A 14867-nucleotide genomic window follows, 5' to 3' on the forward strand; every position below is an offset into this window, starting at 1 on the left:
ATCTTCCTTATCAGCCTTGTAGCCTTGCCATATGACTTTGTAGTTTGCTGCATGTTTCTGTGTCTTCTCTATTCTCCAGTTTGTCTTCATTCATTTCGTTTCCATCTCTTTTTTTGTTTTTCTCGGTTTTTGGTCCAGAAGTCTGAGGCCTCGTCTGTTCCGCCCACTACTGTCTTCTCCGTCGGCGATTAAATATAAAGAACCGCGCCATTAATTAAGCAACTAATCTCGCTGTTTATGTTTTGTCATATTTGCTGCTTACAGATGCGTGGAGAGCTCCCTCCCCTCCAAACAACGAATGCTTCCTCACGCATTAAAACATTTAACAGCTACGGCTCTGTACGCCACTCAGCTGAGAGGGGAAAAAAGAAACCCTCGCCACATCCAGCTCGCTTTTTATTATTTATTTCTGCAAGCGCTTCAGTTAATACTGTTGATTTAAAGCCTCACCTTCAATTTGGTGTAGCATGTGGACAGAGCTTTAGCTTTTTTGCTGCAGCTGAACCAATTTTCTGCTTCAAGCGCCTTTAATAAACCTCGTAGCACTATCAGGAGGCTTCAGCTTCCCTGATGAAGGCCATTTATTTCAAATTAAAGGAGAGTTCCTTATCTTCTGTGGACTCAAATAGAAGGGGGGTGCGGAGGAGATAAAGACGGCGTGCTTTGGTGTCGCACTGTCTGTGTAGTTAATGCGGTGACCAGGAAGGAGGAGGCGAGTCAGAAAAGCAAAAAAGACCCAAGTTGGAGGGAAGACAAAAAATAAGAGTGAAGGAAGGAGGATTAAACTGGCAACATAAAGGAGAAGCATTTGTGTGAATCTGATAGGCTGTCATCTTTTTAAACAATTATCTAACGGAATGCCATTGGATCCTTTCTTCTTGCCTTCTCCATCACTTTATCTCAATTTGTTTTTTTTCCTGTTTCTCTTATCATTTACGTGTATTTTTCCTCTTTAAACGTCGCCACCCAGATAAACTCTGTTGTTGCTAGCGTCCGTGCAGATACAGGCACGCTGTAATTGAAATGACTGAGGTCAGCTCTCCTCCACAGTCAAAAGCAAAATGAGTCTTTAATTTAGCTTTCAATTAAACGTCCCGTTAAACGCTCCTCTCAGAGCAGGTGTGTGTGCGAGGAGTAAAGCATTAACACGATGCCACATAAAGTGTGTGTGTGATTTTTGATGTCTAAAGTAGAGTGTGTGCATTCGTACACGTGCCTCCCTGTACCTGTGTGGGCGTACGCAGCTCGTTTGTCTCTACTTCAATCAGTCAGAATCTATTACAGCAAGACGTCGAGGCAGCAAAGCCGTCATCCTTAACACTCACACAGATAGACAGCCAGAGAAAAAAAATTATAATACAGCCCACATATCAAATTAAGCTCAGCTAATTCAATCTCTCAGAGCTCACTTTTCTGCTGTATTTGATCAGAATGAGCCTACCCACTCAATTAAGTGTGATTTAGAGCTAATTGTGTGATTTACAGTGAAGCACGTACCATCCACCCCACTCGTTGTTAAGCAGGTTCCCATCGGTGGAGCCGTAACTTGTTTTTCATCTTTCTTTTATCATTTTTTTTCTATTTAAACACTTCAATTCTCAGTAGACCTTTTTTAAATCTTGAAGAATTGTCACACTAGAAGAAGAAGTGAGATTGAACATGCTTTAAAAACTTTAAATATAAAACAACTCTTGTCTTACTGAGTGTGGGTAGACATTTAAAAATGAATCATAACAGATCCTAAATATCTTTTAAAAAGATCATAGAAACCATTTGTATCACAGGTTTGAGTGGTGTCCATTAATTGGTAACATTAATGTTAGGATGGCTTAATCCTAACATTAAGCCATGTTAGGATTATGGTTAGGATGTTAGGACATTAATCCTAATGTTATAATTAATGGAGGGCATACTTCTGCTAATGCTGCATTTTCATTTAGCACTTTTGCTAACTTTGGATACATTTAGCGTACTAAAGTTTCCCTAATTGAATATTTCCAAATAAATTCAGTTGAAAACAGTTTGACCTTTGTGTTGAAGTTTTGGTTGTCAGCTTTTAAGCCAACCTAAAACTACAAGAAATATTGGTACAAATATTTACCCTACATGATTTTTTTTCACATTTTACAAGCACAATGCATTTTATTTAGGTTTTATCCAGATTTCAACAAACCAACATAAGGCAGCAGGAACATTGCTTGCAACTTCCTATAAATAAAAACCTCAAATGTGAAGCAAACATATGTATTCACCTTTACTCAAAAAAATATACACTTATAATACATTTTAAGAATTCTTTAAGTAGGTAGACGTTTAGTCATGCTCTTATTTTGAAGGGGTGAAGACTGTTTACATTGCAGCTCCATTTCCTCTCCAACATGTAAATTGTATGTTAAAGGTTTGCAGTCTTCAACTTGTTTAAAATAAATTCTAATTAATGTAAAATAACCCACCTGTGATTGATTAGTCCATATTATGTGATTTCACTTCTCTGAATAAATACATATTGACCAACCCTTAACACATTTTAGTAAAATCAGTTTGCAAATAATAATTATTTAAGACGCCAAACCGACCTTTACTCTTACCCATTTTCTGTAAACGGTTGATTATAAAACAGTTACAGCTCTTTGCAGAAAACCTTGAAATTTCAGCACATTTTGAAGACACTGAAGATGGGATTCTAATTTTGGATGCTCTGAATATTAGATTTCTTGACCGTGATTGAGATTTAAACAGTGAAATCAGTGTTTTGGAAACTGGATAACCCTAAATTGACTTGGGATAGGCAGTAATTTATCAAATAATATCCAAAAGTGGTGATGAAAAGTCATTTTAGTTGGTAGGAACGATGTCTCACTGCAGTCGAGTTGCTATGTCTGCCCCTTCCAACTGCACATATCAGACAGAGAGGCCATAAAGTCCACAACTCATTCCTGCAGCTTTACTGGTTTATGTTGCAGCAGTCAGTCACATTTATGTACAGGAAAGAAAATGTAGTTCTTTGTCTCTCTAAACATAAATCCGTCTCTATGTTTTTGTCTCTGTGTTTTTTTTTCTGCAGATCTCGTAACACGGCTCCTGTGTGTCCTGGCCTGCAGGCGCAGATTTTATCCTGCTACAAGGACAACAAAGACCAGACCTTAAACTGTTCAGACTTGGTTAAAGAATACATGCAGTGTATAAATGATGCAAAGAAGGTGAGATTTTTTTTCTCTAAATCTAGAAGGGGTAGAAATAGGAATATCAGAGGAGGATATAGAATAAGACTATATCTGCATCGATGGTGTATTCATCATCTGTGTGAGCTAGTTTAGGTTGATTTGCTTTTATGATGTCTCTTTTGCAAAGAAATTCCTTCATCCTTCTTTAATAAGTTCAAAGAAATGGGACGACAAGAATAAAAATGTTTCCAGTGGCACATTAATGAACTTTTGGGGAACTTTTTGGGGTTCTTTTTTTTAGTTCAGAGACATTTTCCTGTGTGTTTTCCAACAATATTCCTGAGAAGTGAAAGACTGCGAGGGATAATAATTGCTGTCAGAGTGTGTGCTTGGGAAATGTCATTGATAACAGCTTGCAGAGCGAATATCTGATGTGAAAATACAAAATCAAAGTTTCCTCAGCAGAATCTGTGCTGTTTTCCTCTGAAAGTCGTGAAAATGACAGCTTTTCAGAATGACAGCGTTACTTTAAGATAAGTTCACCTTGTCACCAGAGAGCTAATTTTGGGAAAACTTGGGGAATCACAAGAAGGCAGAGTCAGAAAAACAAAACAATAAACCCCAGATAGTGTTATTCTGCCTTTTGATAAATTCTGAATATGATCTTAACTGCATTAGCATTGCAGTGAGTATGTGAGGCTTGGGACTGAAGCAAATGTAATGATGGTTGCAGCAATAATAACTTCAGTTTCTACATTTGGACTGTATAAAGATATTAAATCAAATTGCTTGTGCTCTATATTATCTGAGTACAAATGGGATTTTGTAATAAGAATGCCAGATTATGTGCCTTGCCATTTGATATTTTGGCATATTTAATCTTTTTAATCTCTAAAACGGCTTATGAAAACTTTATTTCTCATTTAGAGACCAGGAAGTCGTTCTCAAGCTCCAGAAATGATTCCTTTTTGCTTAATATTTCAGCTACAAATACCTTTTGTTGATTATATTAGGAGTTATGCTTTGTGAAAGTATTCACACCACCTGAACATTTGATCAATTTCCAAATCAAACTCCAATATATATTCTTGGGATTTTTTGTGGTATTTGTACACAAAGTAGAGCAAAATTGTCACAAAGGAAAATAAAACAATTTTCAAATTTGTAACAAGTATAAAATGTTTGGCATGAGTTTGTTTTCAGCCTCCTGAATCAATACTAGGTAGAAACGTCTTTTATTGCCATTATGGCTACGTCCACACAGTCCACCACTCATGGCTCTGACTAAACTTCAAGACAGACAGAAGTTGCAGTCAATTCTCCACAGAATGGCCATCGCCATTATTTGTTCTTTCTTTTCATTAGCTGCCCTCGTGTTAGGATTTTGTGACAGACTTTAAAGTTGGTCCATAGGTGGCGGCATCCATAATTACTTCCTCAAACAGCTGCACAGACAAATCCTCACTTTACCTGTCCATTAAAACTGCTTTTGTTATTTGTGGTCAGCCAGTAAGCAATTGATTTTAAGCATCAAGGGACACCAAAAAAGTTACAGTATGCATGCTTTTACTAACACTGATGTCTTTTTAGCTGCTTTTTTTCTTGCATGGTCTGAAATGGTGTTAGAACCGCTGCTTTATTCTTCATCTGCAGATAAATGAAGTTTGTTCCCAACTGCAGCAGATTAAAATTCCCGTAAACTCAAAGAGAAAATAAGAGGAGAGTGATGAGAAGCTGAAAGAGTATTGGTATCCTGCACTTCTAAGGCTTCTGCTGTAAAGGCATTTTGAAGCTATAGCTGCTTATCATGTCAGATAACAAGAAGTGAAAAAAAAGAAAAACACTACTACAGTTGATCAGGGAGAATGTGTGTATGTGTGTGTTTGTTGTGTGAGAATAGCTTGATTCATTGCTGCGTGTTTTACCCCGCACAGCCGGGACTTTCATCTTGATTGGCCCCGGAGGCACATTGCTAACTTTCACTCCTGTCGGTGGGAAACTTTTGAAACTTCTTCCTGATTATGTGTCTTTAAAAGCCGTTGCTGTTAGTTTGGTTCTTACTGACAACTTTTCCTCCTGTGTAGAAGCAGATTCTGGATAGAGCTGCACAGCATGTTAGGAAAACATGCAGTAGTTTTCCTGAATGCAAGACTCAAATTAGTCAATTGTCTAGCAGGCTGTTGGGGAAAAAAATATTATTTTAATCTCAAAAAGATTTTATTGTCTTTCTTTGGCAACTTAATGACTTTAATTTCTTAATGACTTCACCACTTTACCTTCTTATATGCATAAATTAAGATGTTGAGTCCACAGTTAAGATCTGATTGCTCAACATTGGCAGTATTATGTCTGTTCCAGTTTATAACACAATCAAGTAACTGTTGTGTTACTTGTGTTACCTGTTGTGTTATAAAAATTCTGTATACATCGAACCTTTCAGACATAGCTTTACATTTGCATCTTTTAAGTCATAAAAGAAATTTGACTTCACAATTTGGCTCTTTGAAATGGGGCCTGTTTCACTCTTTGTGACATTTCTTTCCCACAGCCGTCAGAGCCATTACTCCCTGCCCCCCCCCCCCCCCCCCCCCCCCCCCCCCCCCCCCCACCCCTCCCACACATATCATAACCTCGCAGTCACACATACATATCCCCCATCCCCACACAGCCATATTGGACCTGCTGCTACTTCTTTGGTGTGGTTGAGTGCCTTTAGTTAATTTTAGTTGTATATATTGTTATTATTATTGTGTGTTTGTTTATTTTATTTATTGTATATATGTGACTTTTTGCACGGGAGTTGCAATAGAAATTTCGTTGAATCCTGTTCAATGACAATAAATGCTATCTATCTATAAACACGCTCTTTTTTGATGGAACTATCTGGTGACATAGAAATGCAACTTTTTTGTTTTCATATTGTTTACACTAAGTTATTTTTGTTTTATTTTTTGTATGATCACACAACAATAATCTTTCTTTTCTCAAACATTCACAACATCATGTAAGAAAAAACGAATGTGCTCTTTTGATCCATAATCTTTTTTTTTCTTTTTCTATGTGTTAAATGGATGAAAGAGAACTTAACTAGAACAGAAATCAGTCCTGTTTCTTTTTTGTCATTCCAAGGAATCGACTGTGATGTGTTTTGATCAGTGTCACAGCGGGTCAGTGGACAGGCCTCATATCACAGATGTCTCCCTGCTGGGTTATGCAACCATCTTCCTACACTCACGCGAGCGCACCCCTGTGGGCATGTGTGCGTTCGGGTGTGTGTGTGTGTGTGTGTGTGCGGGGGTGTGTGTGTGTGTGTGTGTGATAGTCTGCTTAAATGCATGCGAGTTTGATGAAAAACGAGGGGAGGATCCCACGGAGCCAGCGGAGTGGAAGCAAATAACCTCTAGTCATTATCCGCTGGGAAGCGCGGCTCGACATGCTCACCGCTACGCTGAATGCGAACACGCTGCCCAGACGCTCGGCGGGTTTCTGTAGTCATTTATCTGCGCTCTCGGAGGCAAACATATTCACAAAACGCACCGAATTTCTACAGTCACTGTGGGATTCTTAAGTTATTTAGTGTCAGATTTAGAAGCAGCCAGGTTGTGATCAGGTTCAGAGACTTGGTTTACAGCAGAGCAAATAGATGAAGGAAATAAGGCGAACTGACATGGGGAAGGATAAAAAGCTGTGGGAGAAGTTTGGAAAAATCAATTGGGAGACAATAGAGGGAAAATAAGTGGAAAAAATATAATGAGGAAATGAACTGCATTCCATCATTCAGTAGCTTTTAGATCCATCTTCATAAGGAGCTGTTTGAAGTAAATGTGATCTTTATGAAATTATCAGCCAGTGTATTGGAATTACATCTACAGTTTCAGCTTTTACTATGTAACAAAACGATGCATATGCTCATATCATATTAGTTTGTGCAGTGATGTGGTTATTATAACTACAGATGCATTAATCTGGTATCAGTATCTGTATCGGTGCCAATATTGAAAAGAAATCTAGATTGTGTATTATGACTATGTGCCCGATCTATAATGGCAGATCTATTCCATCTCTGTTTCAGTGAGCTGTGCTGGTGCAGAGTTACCAAATAAATTTGTAATTCAGCACATTTATGTCTGTGTCTTTAGTCAGTTCAACTTAATTTGTATTGGATCGGTACCAGCCAATACTAAACCTCAAATATCCACATCGGAAGTAAAAAAAAAGTGTATCGTGCATCCCAAAGTAAAATCTGATTGGATTTATAAAAACTCACAAATTGAGAGATGGCGTGTTCAGCACCATGTAAGTGCTGAAAGAAGAAAAGGAGGGAAAAAGCAAAAGCTAAGATAAGTAATTACTCTCCAACATCCAGAGAGACAAGTGGAGCCTCAGCAAGGCCAGACTGTGGTCAACTCCAAGTTCACACCTTCAGTAACGTCAAATGCCGTTATTTTCCTCCTTAAGCAGGGCCAACCGCTGAGACACATGCACACGTTCACATTTATATCCAAAGCCCTGCTGAGGGTTACACAGGTGTAGCAGGCTTTGGTCTAATACCCTGGGAGTTACTCCTGAAGTTAAAGCTGCCCATCAGACCGAGGAGGAGGGGGGAAATAAACAGAGCCACACAGAGAGAAGTGAGAGAGACAATCAGAGAGCAGAACAACATTTCAGTTGAAAACAGCAGAGGGATCCAGACGGAGATTTAGAAACACTTCCTCGTTTGTGCATCTGGCTCTATTCCCACTTGGAGAAAATCACAGAAGTCACTTCTTATTCCGTTTGAAGTTTTACTATAAATTTTCCTCTGACAGAATGGCACATTTTAATTAAACCATAAAGTAATAGTTTTAGGGTTTTTTCAGTTTCTCGCAAAGCCCAAAATTTTAATGAAATTCAGTGTATGTGGATATTTGTGGCCGCGTACATTTTAAGACACAGGGGACAGCAGTTAACTTTGTGCTGGGAAACAAAACATGAATTTTAGAGGCCGACCAAAGCTAGCATAATATAGTTAGCTAAATAATTATAATAAAACAGGACATGAAAATTGTGTCTTCTGGTTGCTGGTAAAGCTGAGGTCACGAAGTAGGATTGTTGAAGTTATGTGGGGGTTTTTTTCAAACAATCCTCTGTATGAAGGTCCAGTATGATTTAGAGGTGCATCGATTGCAGTTTTCTGCTTTCTAAAGCCTAATCTGGCGATTCTGATTTTGGCAAATACTTTTTTTTTTTAAATATAAGTGACGCTGTCAGGTATTAAAGGTCACCTTCAGTGCTCCAATCTTGTTTCACTGCAAACTTAAAAAAATGATAACTTCTCTCATTTGCACATGTTGTCATGCTTTCACATTCACATGACAAGTTTAGAGCAGTTTGGTCCAAACTACTAAATTTACTAAAGTGCACAGCTGTATTCTTCTTTTACAAATTTAACTTTCACTAAAATCTGATTCTCTCCCTTTCTTGTGAACCCACCCTCATTTATCATCTTGTGAACTAAATTTTTCATTGACTCAAACTACAGGATCAGCACAACATCGCTACTGATCAATAAATAAATATTACTGGATATAAACAACTGATATTTATTTTAATCTTGTTACCATCTGTTTCTGGTTGTTTTTTTACCCAAAGATGTCAAAACTAAAATATATTTAATATCTGTAAATATTGTTTATCGAGCATAACTGCGATATTCATATTGGATATTGATATCAGCCCAAATTTTTATACTGAGCCTGCAGACCAGTAGGGGTTCACTCCCAGTTTTCCGGGAACCACTCCCAGTGGAGAGGTCTTGGATCAAACTTCTCCAGTTTCTTCACCACACACACATTCAGCTCTTCTGCTGAACTACCGCACCTTTATTTTTTATTTTTGTCACTTTATTATGAGGCGTTGGACGGGAAGTATCATCAAATTCTTTTCTGTAGCTGTAACAAATATCATCTGGTTGTTTGGCGGCCATTTTCTGTGTTGTGCTTGGTGTATTTGTATAAGGCTCTGTGGTAAGACACCTGAAAGTAGTGGCTAAAAATAATTGCTTCATCAACTTTTGATGAGGGTATTTTCAGACAGAAACGCTGTTGACAGCCTGACAATAAATACGTTTCTGTAGCCTCAGTCTGAATGTTGGCTGATTTTTAGCAAGGCCAGTGAATCACAGTGGAATGCTGTAAAATTTAATATTGATTTTTTCTGTAGGTTTCTTTTTTTTTGGTTGTTTTTCTATTTTCTTTAATGTCAGTGGTGTTGCTGATTGAACAAAGATCACAACAGCTCAGTCACTCCACTGGTATATATCAGTACCGACAAGCAAGAAGAGAAACACAAAGGAGAAGTGGAGGATAAGTAACTGGATTATTGAAGAGTATAAGATAAACATAAAGCCAAACTTCAGTGGTTATAGTGGTAGATGAAAGGCTTTTAGAGAAACACTAAAAGCAGTGGAGAAGGGAGAAAGATAAAGAAAGATTTCATAGCATTAAGGCAAAGCCAAAGAGCACAATAAAGAAGAAACAATTAGCTGTAAGGTGAAAGCTGAAAGGAAGTGCTGACAGGTGGAAGCTGGAAATTGGTTCAAAGAAACAGATATTTTAATAGGCTTCATCTAAAGGCAGAGCAAGAGGGTGAAAAAGCAAAAAACTGTACTTGTTATGAGTACTTAGAAGTGAAATAGTACAAAACATAAATGATAAAAAGAATATAATGGAGAAAAGAGACAAAAGGGCAAAATGCGAGCAGGCAGAGGCGGGAAAAGAAGATGAGGGCAAACAAAAATAAAAAATGTCAGAAAAGTTGAAGATAAATATGGTGATGAGGAGCAGCTTGAGTATAAAGAACAGTTAAGGAGACAGAAAGAGGGAGATGAATTAAAGAAGAGGTAAAGGTGAAGCAATTTTTTCTACTTTTTGCTGTGTTAGGTAAGTTCTGATTTAATATGTCTATTTTTAAAGAACTTACAGTTAGATTTAGTTTGCTGTGAGGATGTTTTAAACACTGAGCACACTTCTGCTAATGTGCTAAATAGCCGAGCTATTTTTTCACTTGGCGTCTTTGCTAAATTTGAAAATGTTTAGCGGTACTTAGCTTCCCCTAAATTAATTTTTCCCCTATAAATAAAGTAGTTTGACGTTTATATTCATGCTCTTATTGTGAAGTGGACTGTTTACGCAGCAATTCCATTTCCTTTACTAATGTTCTTTGTTTTAAAGTAACTTATTGAGCATCTGGCAAATATACAACAAATGTTCACGGAATTTTGTGAACAGACAAAAATTTCAGTCTCTTCTTTTGCAGAGCTGGTAGAGATGTACCCCAAAGTAACCTTTTATTTTAGTAGCAAAAGCAACGTTCTCATGCACTACTTTGTGCTGCTCTGTCACATAAAAATCCCAGTAAAACTACATTAAAGTTTGTGCTTATAATGTGTCAAAATGTGAAAGAGTTCAGGGGGTGTGAATACTTGTGTGAAATGCCTTCCACATAGGGAGAAGGGTTAGAGGTAGGCCCAGGATAAAGAGACGTGTAGAGGAACAGCAGTAGACAGTCAGCCCCTCAGCGGTCGACACTAATGAAGAAGAATGAGGGGCCTCTGCTGCTGGTTGGACCTGCTGCTGTCCGCGCACACACACCCACACTCACACACAGATTTTCCCTTATGTACACCTCATGTTTTGACACAAAAATCTGTGAAGCGTACAACTAGCTGAACTCCACTCACCTCATATTGCTGCGCATGAATAAATATTATAAAGTGTCTGGGAGCTTCATGAAAGTAGGCCTAATTATCAACTAGATTTGTCTTGGTTGTTCAGAGAGAAGTCAAAACGTGTTCAGAGGAGTCCGACTTCCTGCTCCCAAATTGCTTTAGGTTGCTTTAATTGGGGCTAAAACCTCAGAACCATATCTGTTTTTTCCCCCTTTTTGCAGAGTACATTTTGTTTTTGGTTTCTGAGGGATTTTTTTCAGTCAATATACAGCAGAGCATAGTGTAGTTTTTATCTTTACACTTTCCATTTGTAAAACTGAGCCATTAAGACTCCAGCAAAACTACAGTAATAAAGCTTTAAAACTACATTTTGTAGACTGTTTTTAGTTATTTTTATTTTCTTTGCAAAAATGTTTGAATTGATTATATTTTTGAAGGTTATATTCCTTTTTGGTCCCTTTTGTTACATTCATGTCACTGGCATGCTCTCTTTTAAAAGTCTGTGTGAACCTTGGACTCTACAACAGCAAAAAACTGAAAAAGAAGGCATACATACTTTGTCCCGGTTGGCTTTTTTATAAAAATGGATACATGATAGACACTTTATCTTCTTTTTTTTCCTCAAAATGTTGTGTGGTATAGAATAATTTAGTGAAAAATCTGGAGATTTGACTCTAGTCAGCCATGACCTCGTCACATTATCCCAGGGGAAGCCGAACAAAAAGCAGATGAAAACAATGATGGACAAATATGGGATGCCAAGATTCCCCTATATAAAAAAGCAATAAATGTGACAAACTTCTGTAGATTCTTAATGACTACAGATATACCACAAAGCTCTGATGTTTAATTGGGGAGGTATGTTCCATCTGTTTCCACTCTTTTCCCACCATTTCTTGTTTGCTGCTTTCCATTGCAGGCAGGAATTGGCCTGCTAATGAAAGGAATAACAACCGAACAAAAAGGGATGAGTTGTTTCCTGCATGCAGTTCTCTTCTTGCCTTCATCTCTTAATCTGCTGCTACCATCCAGAAACGACTAAATATTTGTAATCCTACCCGTTGTATTTCTGCATTTTCTTTTACATTGCAGCACAAAACATCAAAATCATTTTATTTGCATTTTCTGAAAGATCGTCACAATGTAGCAGCATACAACTTTATACCTGGTCAAGTAGAAGTATCTGTGCATCCTGTAGATTTACATTAAAATAAGCTTTTTTTTATTTTAACAAGAAGTTTCTTCTGTCATTAATAATATCAATGTTTTAGAGAATATTTTGGAGCTCTAATCTGACAGAGAATCTTGAAAGGAATTTTATAGTTTACTCCAGAGAAGCTAAAAAACAGGAGGCAAAGAGAACTTCCAGCCTCGAAGACTCGGAAGTCAACACCAAAGAAAAATTTCCAAATACCAACAGAAATGGTCAAAAAGCTGGTCAGCAGATGGGTAAATGTTAATTGCAAAGCATTATCCCAAACTTAGAAAATTTTAGTCATTATCTTAAAATGGAGAAGGTATTGATAACTGGAAACCCAATAGCCTTTCATCAAAACTAGCCAGCCTTTTCAGAAGAGGATTAAGATGTTTTCACATATGATAGTCCTGTAGACTTTGTTCTGTTGGGGACCAAAATTGCAACATTTGTTACATTTTCAGCCGTTGGCTTTCAGACTGCACTGAGTCAAATGAACAAAATTGTTAGAAAAGCCTGTTCTCTCTCATTTGCGTGAGACACATAGGTGTATTTTGGTTGTATTTACCCAGAATGCCCTATGCCATAGTCTGCTTCAGGCTTTTGGAGTAGTCTCTGGTCCGCTTGGCGTTCACATGCACTCAAACCGCACCAGAGTTCACTTCCACCGAACCCAGACCGAGGTTTGTAAGCGGACCAGAGTTTGCTTTTTTGGTCTGTATCAGAGTCCAACTGCATGTAACGAACCGAACTTTCTGGAGAAACAAATTAGATTTCGATTAAAAGCGGACCAAACAGAGCTGGTGTGAATACACCTTCAATGAGAGAAGCAGGAAAAACACTCTGGAGGAGCTCCGTAGCTCAGGTGTGAGAAACTGTTAACAGGACAACTCTTAGTCATTCAAACTACAAATCTGGCCTTTTTGTGGAAGAATGGCAACAAGAAAGTCATTTTTGAAAGATAACTGTAAGAACAGCCTTTAAAGTTTATCACAAGTCATTCAGGGGACACAGAAGAGACATAGGAGAGGCTGCTCCTTTCAGATGAGATCAAAATTAATTTCTTTTTACCTACTTGGAAACGACTGTGTCTGTCAGAAAACGGACACCATACATCACCCTGAACATGTTGTTTAGCAATTTTTTTTCACAGGGACAGAGAAAATGTTCATGATTGGATGATGGATGAGGCTAAATACAAAGCAAGCCTGCAGGGGAATTTGTTAAAGGCCAAAAAAGACTTGAAACTGGGGCAGAGGTCTACCTCCCAGCAGGGCAGTGGGCATAAACCTGTAGTCACTGCCACAGTGGAATGGTTTACATAAAATGATATTCATATTTTAGAATAGTCTTGTCAAAGTCCAGAAGAATCTGGGATAAAACTTTGTGTACTTTGTGTTTGCAAATCAACTAGTTATTTTAAGAAGCACTGAATTAGAGAAAATCAAATTTAATTCAGTGTTTTCCTATTCAGCTAAATACCAAAAATTTTAGATATGTAACAAAGTATAACAAGCCATTAAAATTTCCATCCAAGCAACAGTTTGCAGTTCATCAATACTGTCCATACTGATGAAAAAACATAATTTGTACGTCTACTCTAGAGTCTCGTTCTCACAGCTGGAGTGAGAGTGAGGTATGTCTGGGTAGAATGCACAGAACGCCAGACGTGAGTAAAATCTGCTCTGGAACATGTTGTGTTTAGTTTACCTTGAGAATTTCAGAGCAGGCTTATTGATTGCTGCTACACGGTTGATACGTTTAGCTGCATCCACAACATTAACGAGCAAAACAACCTAGTCCTTGGAGAGTATGGTGAAGAAGCAATTCTTCTTCACAGGAAGTGTGTTTCTGTAAAACCATCTTGGCACATTCTGGTGATGTTGAGTACCTCTGACCAGTTAGTTGATCAACCTGATCAACTCAAAGAATTGACAAACCCAGCGAATAGCTCGGTTGCTACATGAGGTCTGTGGTAAACATTTCTGGAAAATGTCTTGATTGAGTCCAAAACTATTTTCATTCAACAAAGAAGTTGTTTTCTGAGTTGAAATGAGAAACATGTCTCTAAATCTGCCAGAGATGTGAGATCTTGTTACATGTATATGGTTATGCACTTTATTTTGGGTTTGCTTTGGGTGTATGACCAATTATCATTAGATTTGCATCCCTCTTAGGCATAACAAGCCTTCAGATGATGAGTTTCCATGATGTTTTTTTGGTAAAAGTCTTTGTATCTACACTGTTAGTACTTTAAGTGACATAACGTCTTTGTTCATTGTCTGAAGTCCAACCTTTTTAACTTTTCTTTGTTGCTGCAATCAAAAGAATTCATGTCATTAAGCTTTCCAGCAAGTAGGATTTATTTCATAATTTATCAAACCTCTTCCTGGAACACATTGATCACAATCCAAGGTGCACAAATCAAATCAAACTGAAAAACCTGGTTTGTTTGTGCCATGCCACACTCCACAGCTTGTTAGCCAGCAGCACGGTAAGCTTAAACCTCTGATTGGGACAGTTTCGCCATAGCAAGTGATTTTTTTTCTTCTTCTTCTGCTAGGAACCATGCTGAGCACTTCCCATTGAAGGTCTAACCACTTTATGCAGTGATCAGAGGGATAATATTTCTTCTTTCCAATCCAATCAGAGTAACATGATTTATTCTTTTTTGTTTTTTTACTTTTTTGACCACGGTTGATTTTTTTTGTTGTTGTTTTCCAAACTGAATTTTGCACTTGTTGACTTAAAAAAAAAATCTGCGTTGCTGGCAGTCATGGACTTTTGAGGGAGAGAAACA

General features: G+C 37.8%; 1 protein-coding gene across 3 annotated transcripts in view; it reads left to right on the plus strand.

Annotated features, from left to right (window-relative positions):
- Positions 1-14867, plus strand: part of LOC116723653 (MICOS complex subunit mic25a-like) — a 71017-nt gene that overhangs the window by 44980 nt on the left and 11170 nt on the right. For all 3 annotated transcript variants that reach the window (XM_032568717.1, XM_032568726.1, XM_032568734.1), the window contains one exon: positions 3065-3200. In XM_032568717.1, coding sequence (XP_032424608.1) covers positions 3065-3200 — 136 coding nt within the window. The remainder of the gene's footprint in view (positions 1-3064; positions 3201-14867) is intronic.

The sequence above is a fragment of the Xiphophorus hellerii genome, chromosome 1, assembly GCF_003331165.1.
Source record: "Xiphophorus hellerii strain 12219 chromosome 1, Xiphophorus_hellerii-4.1, whole genome shotgun sequence".
Lineage (NCBI taxonomy): Eukaryota > Metazoa > Chordata > Actinopteri > Cyprinodontiformes > Poeciliidae > Xiphophorus > Xiphophorus hellerii.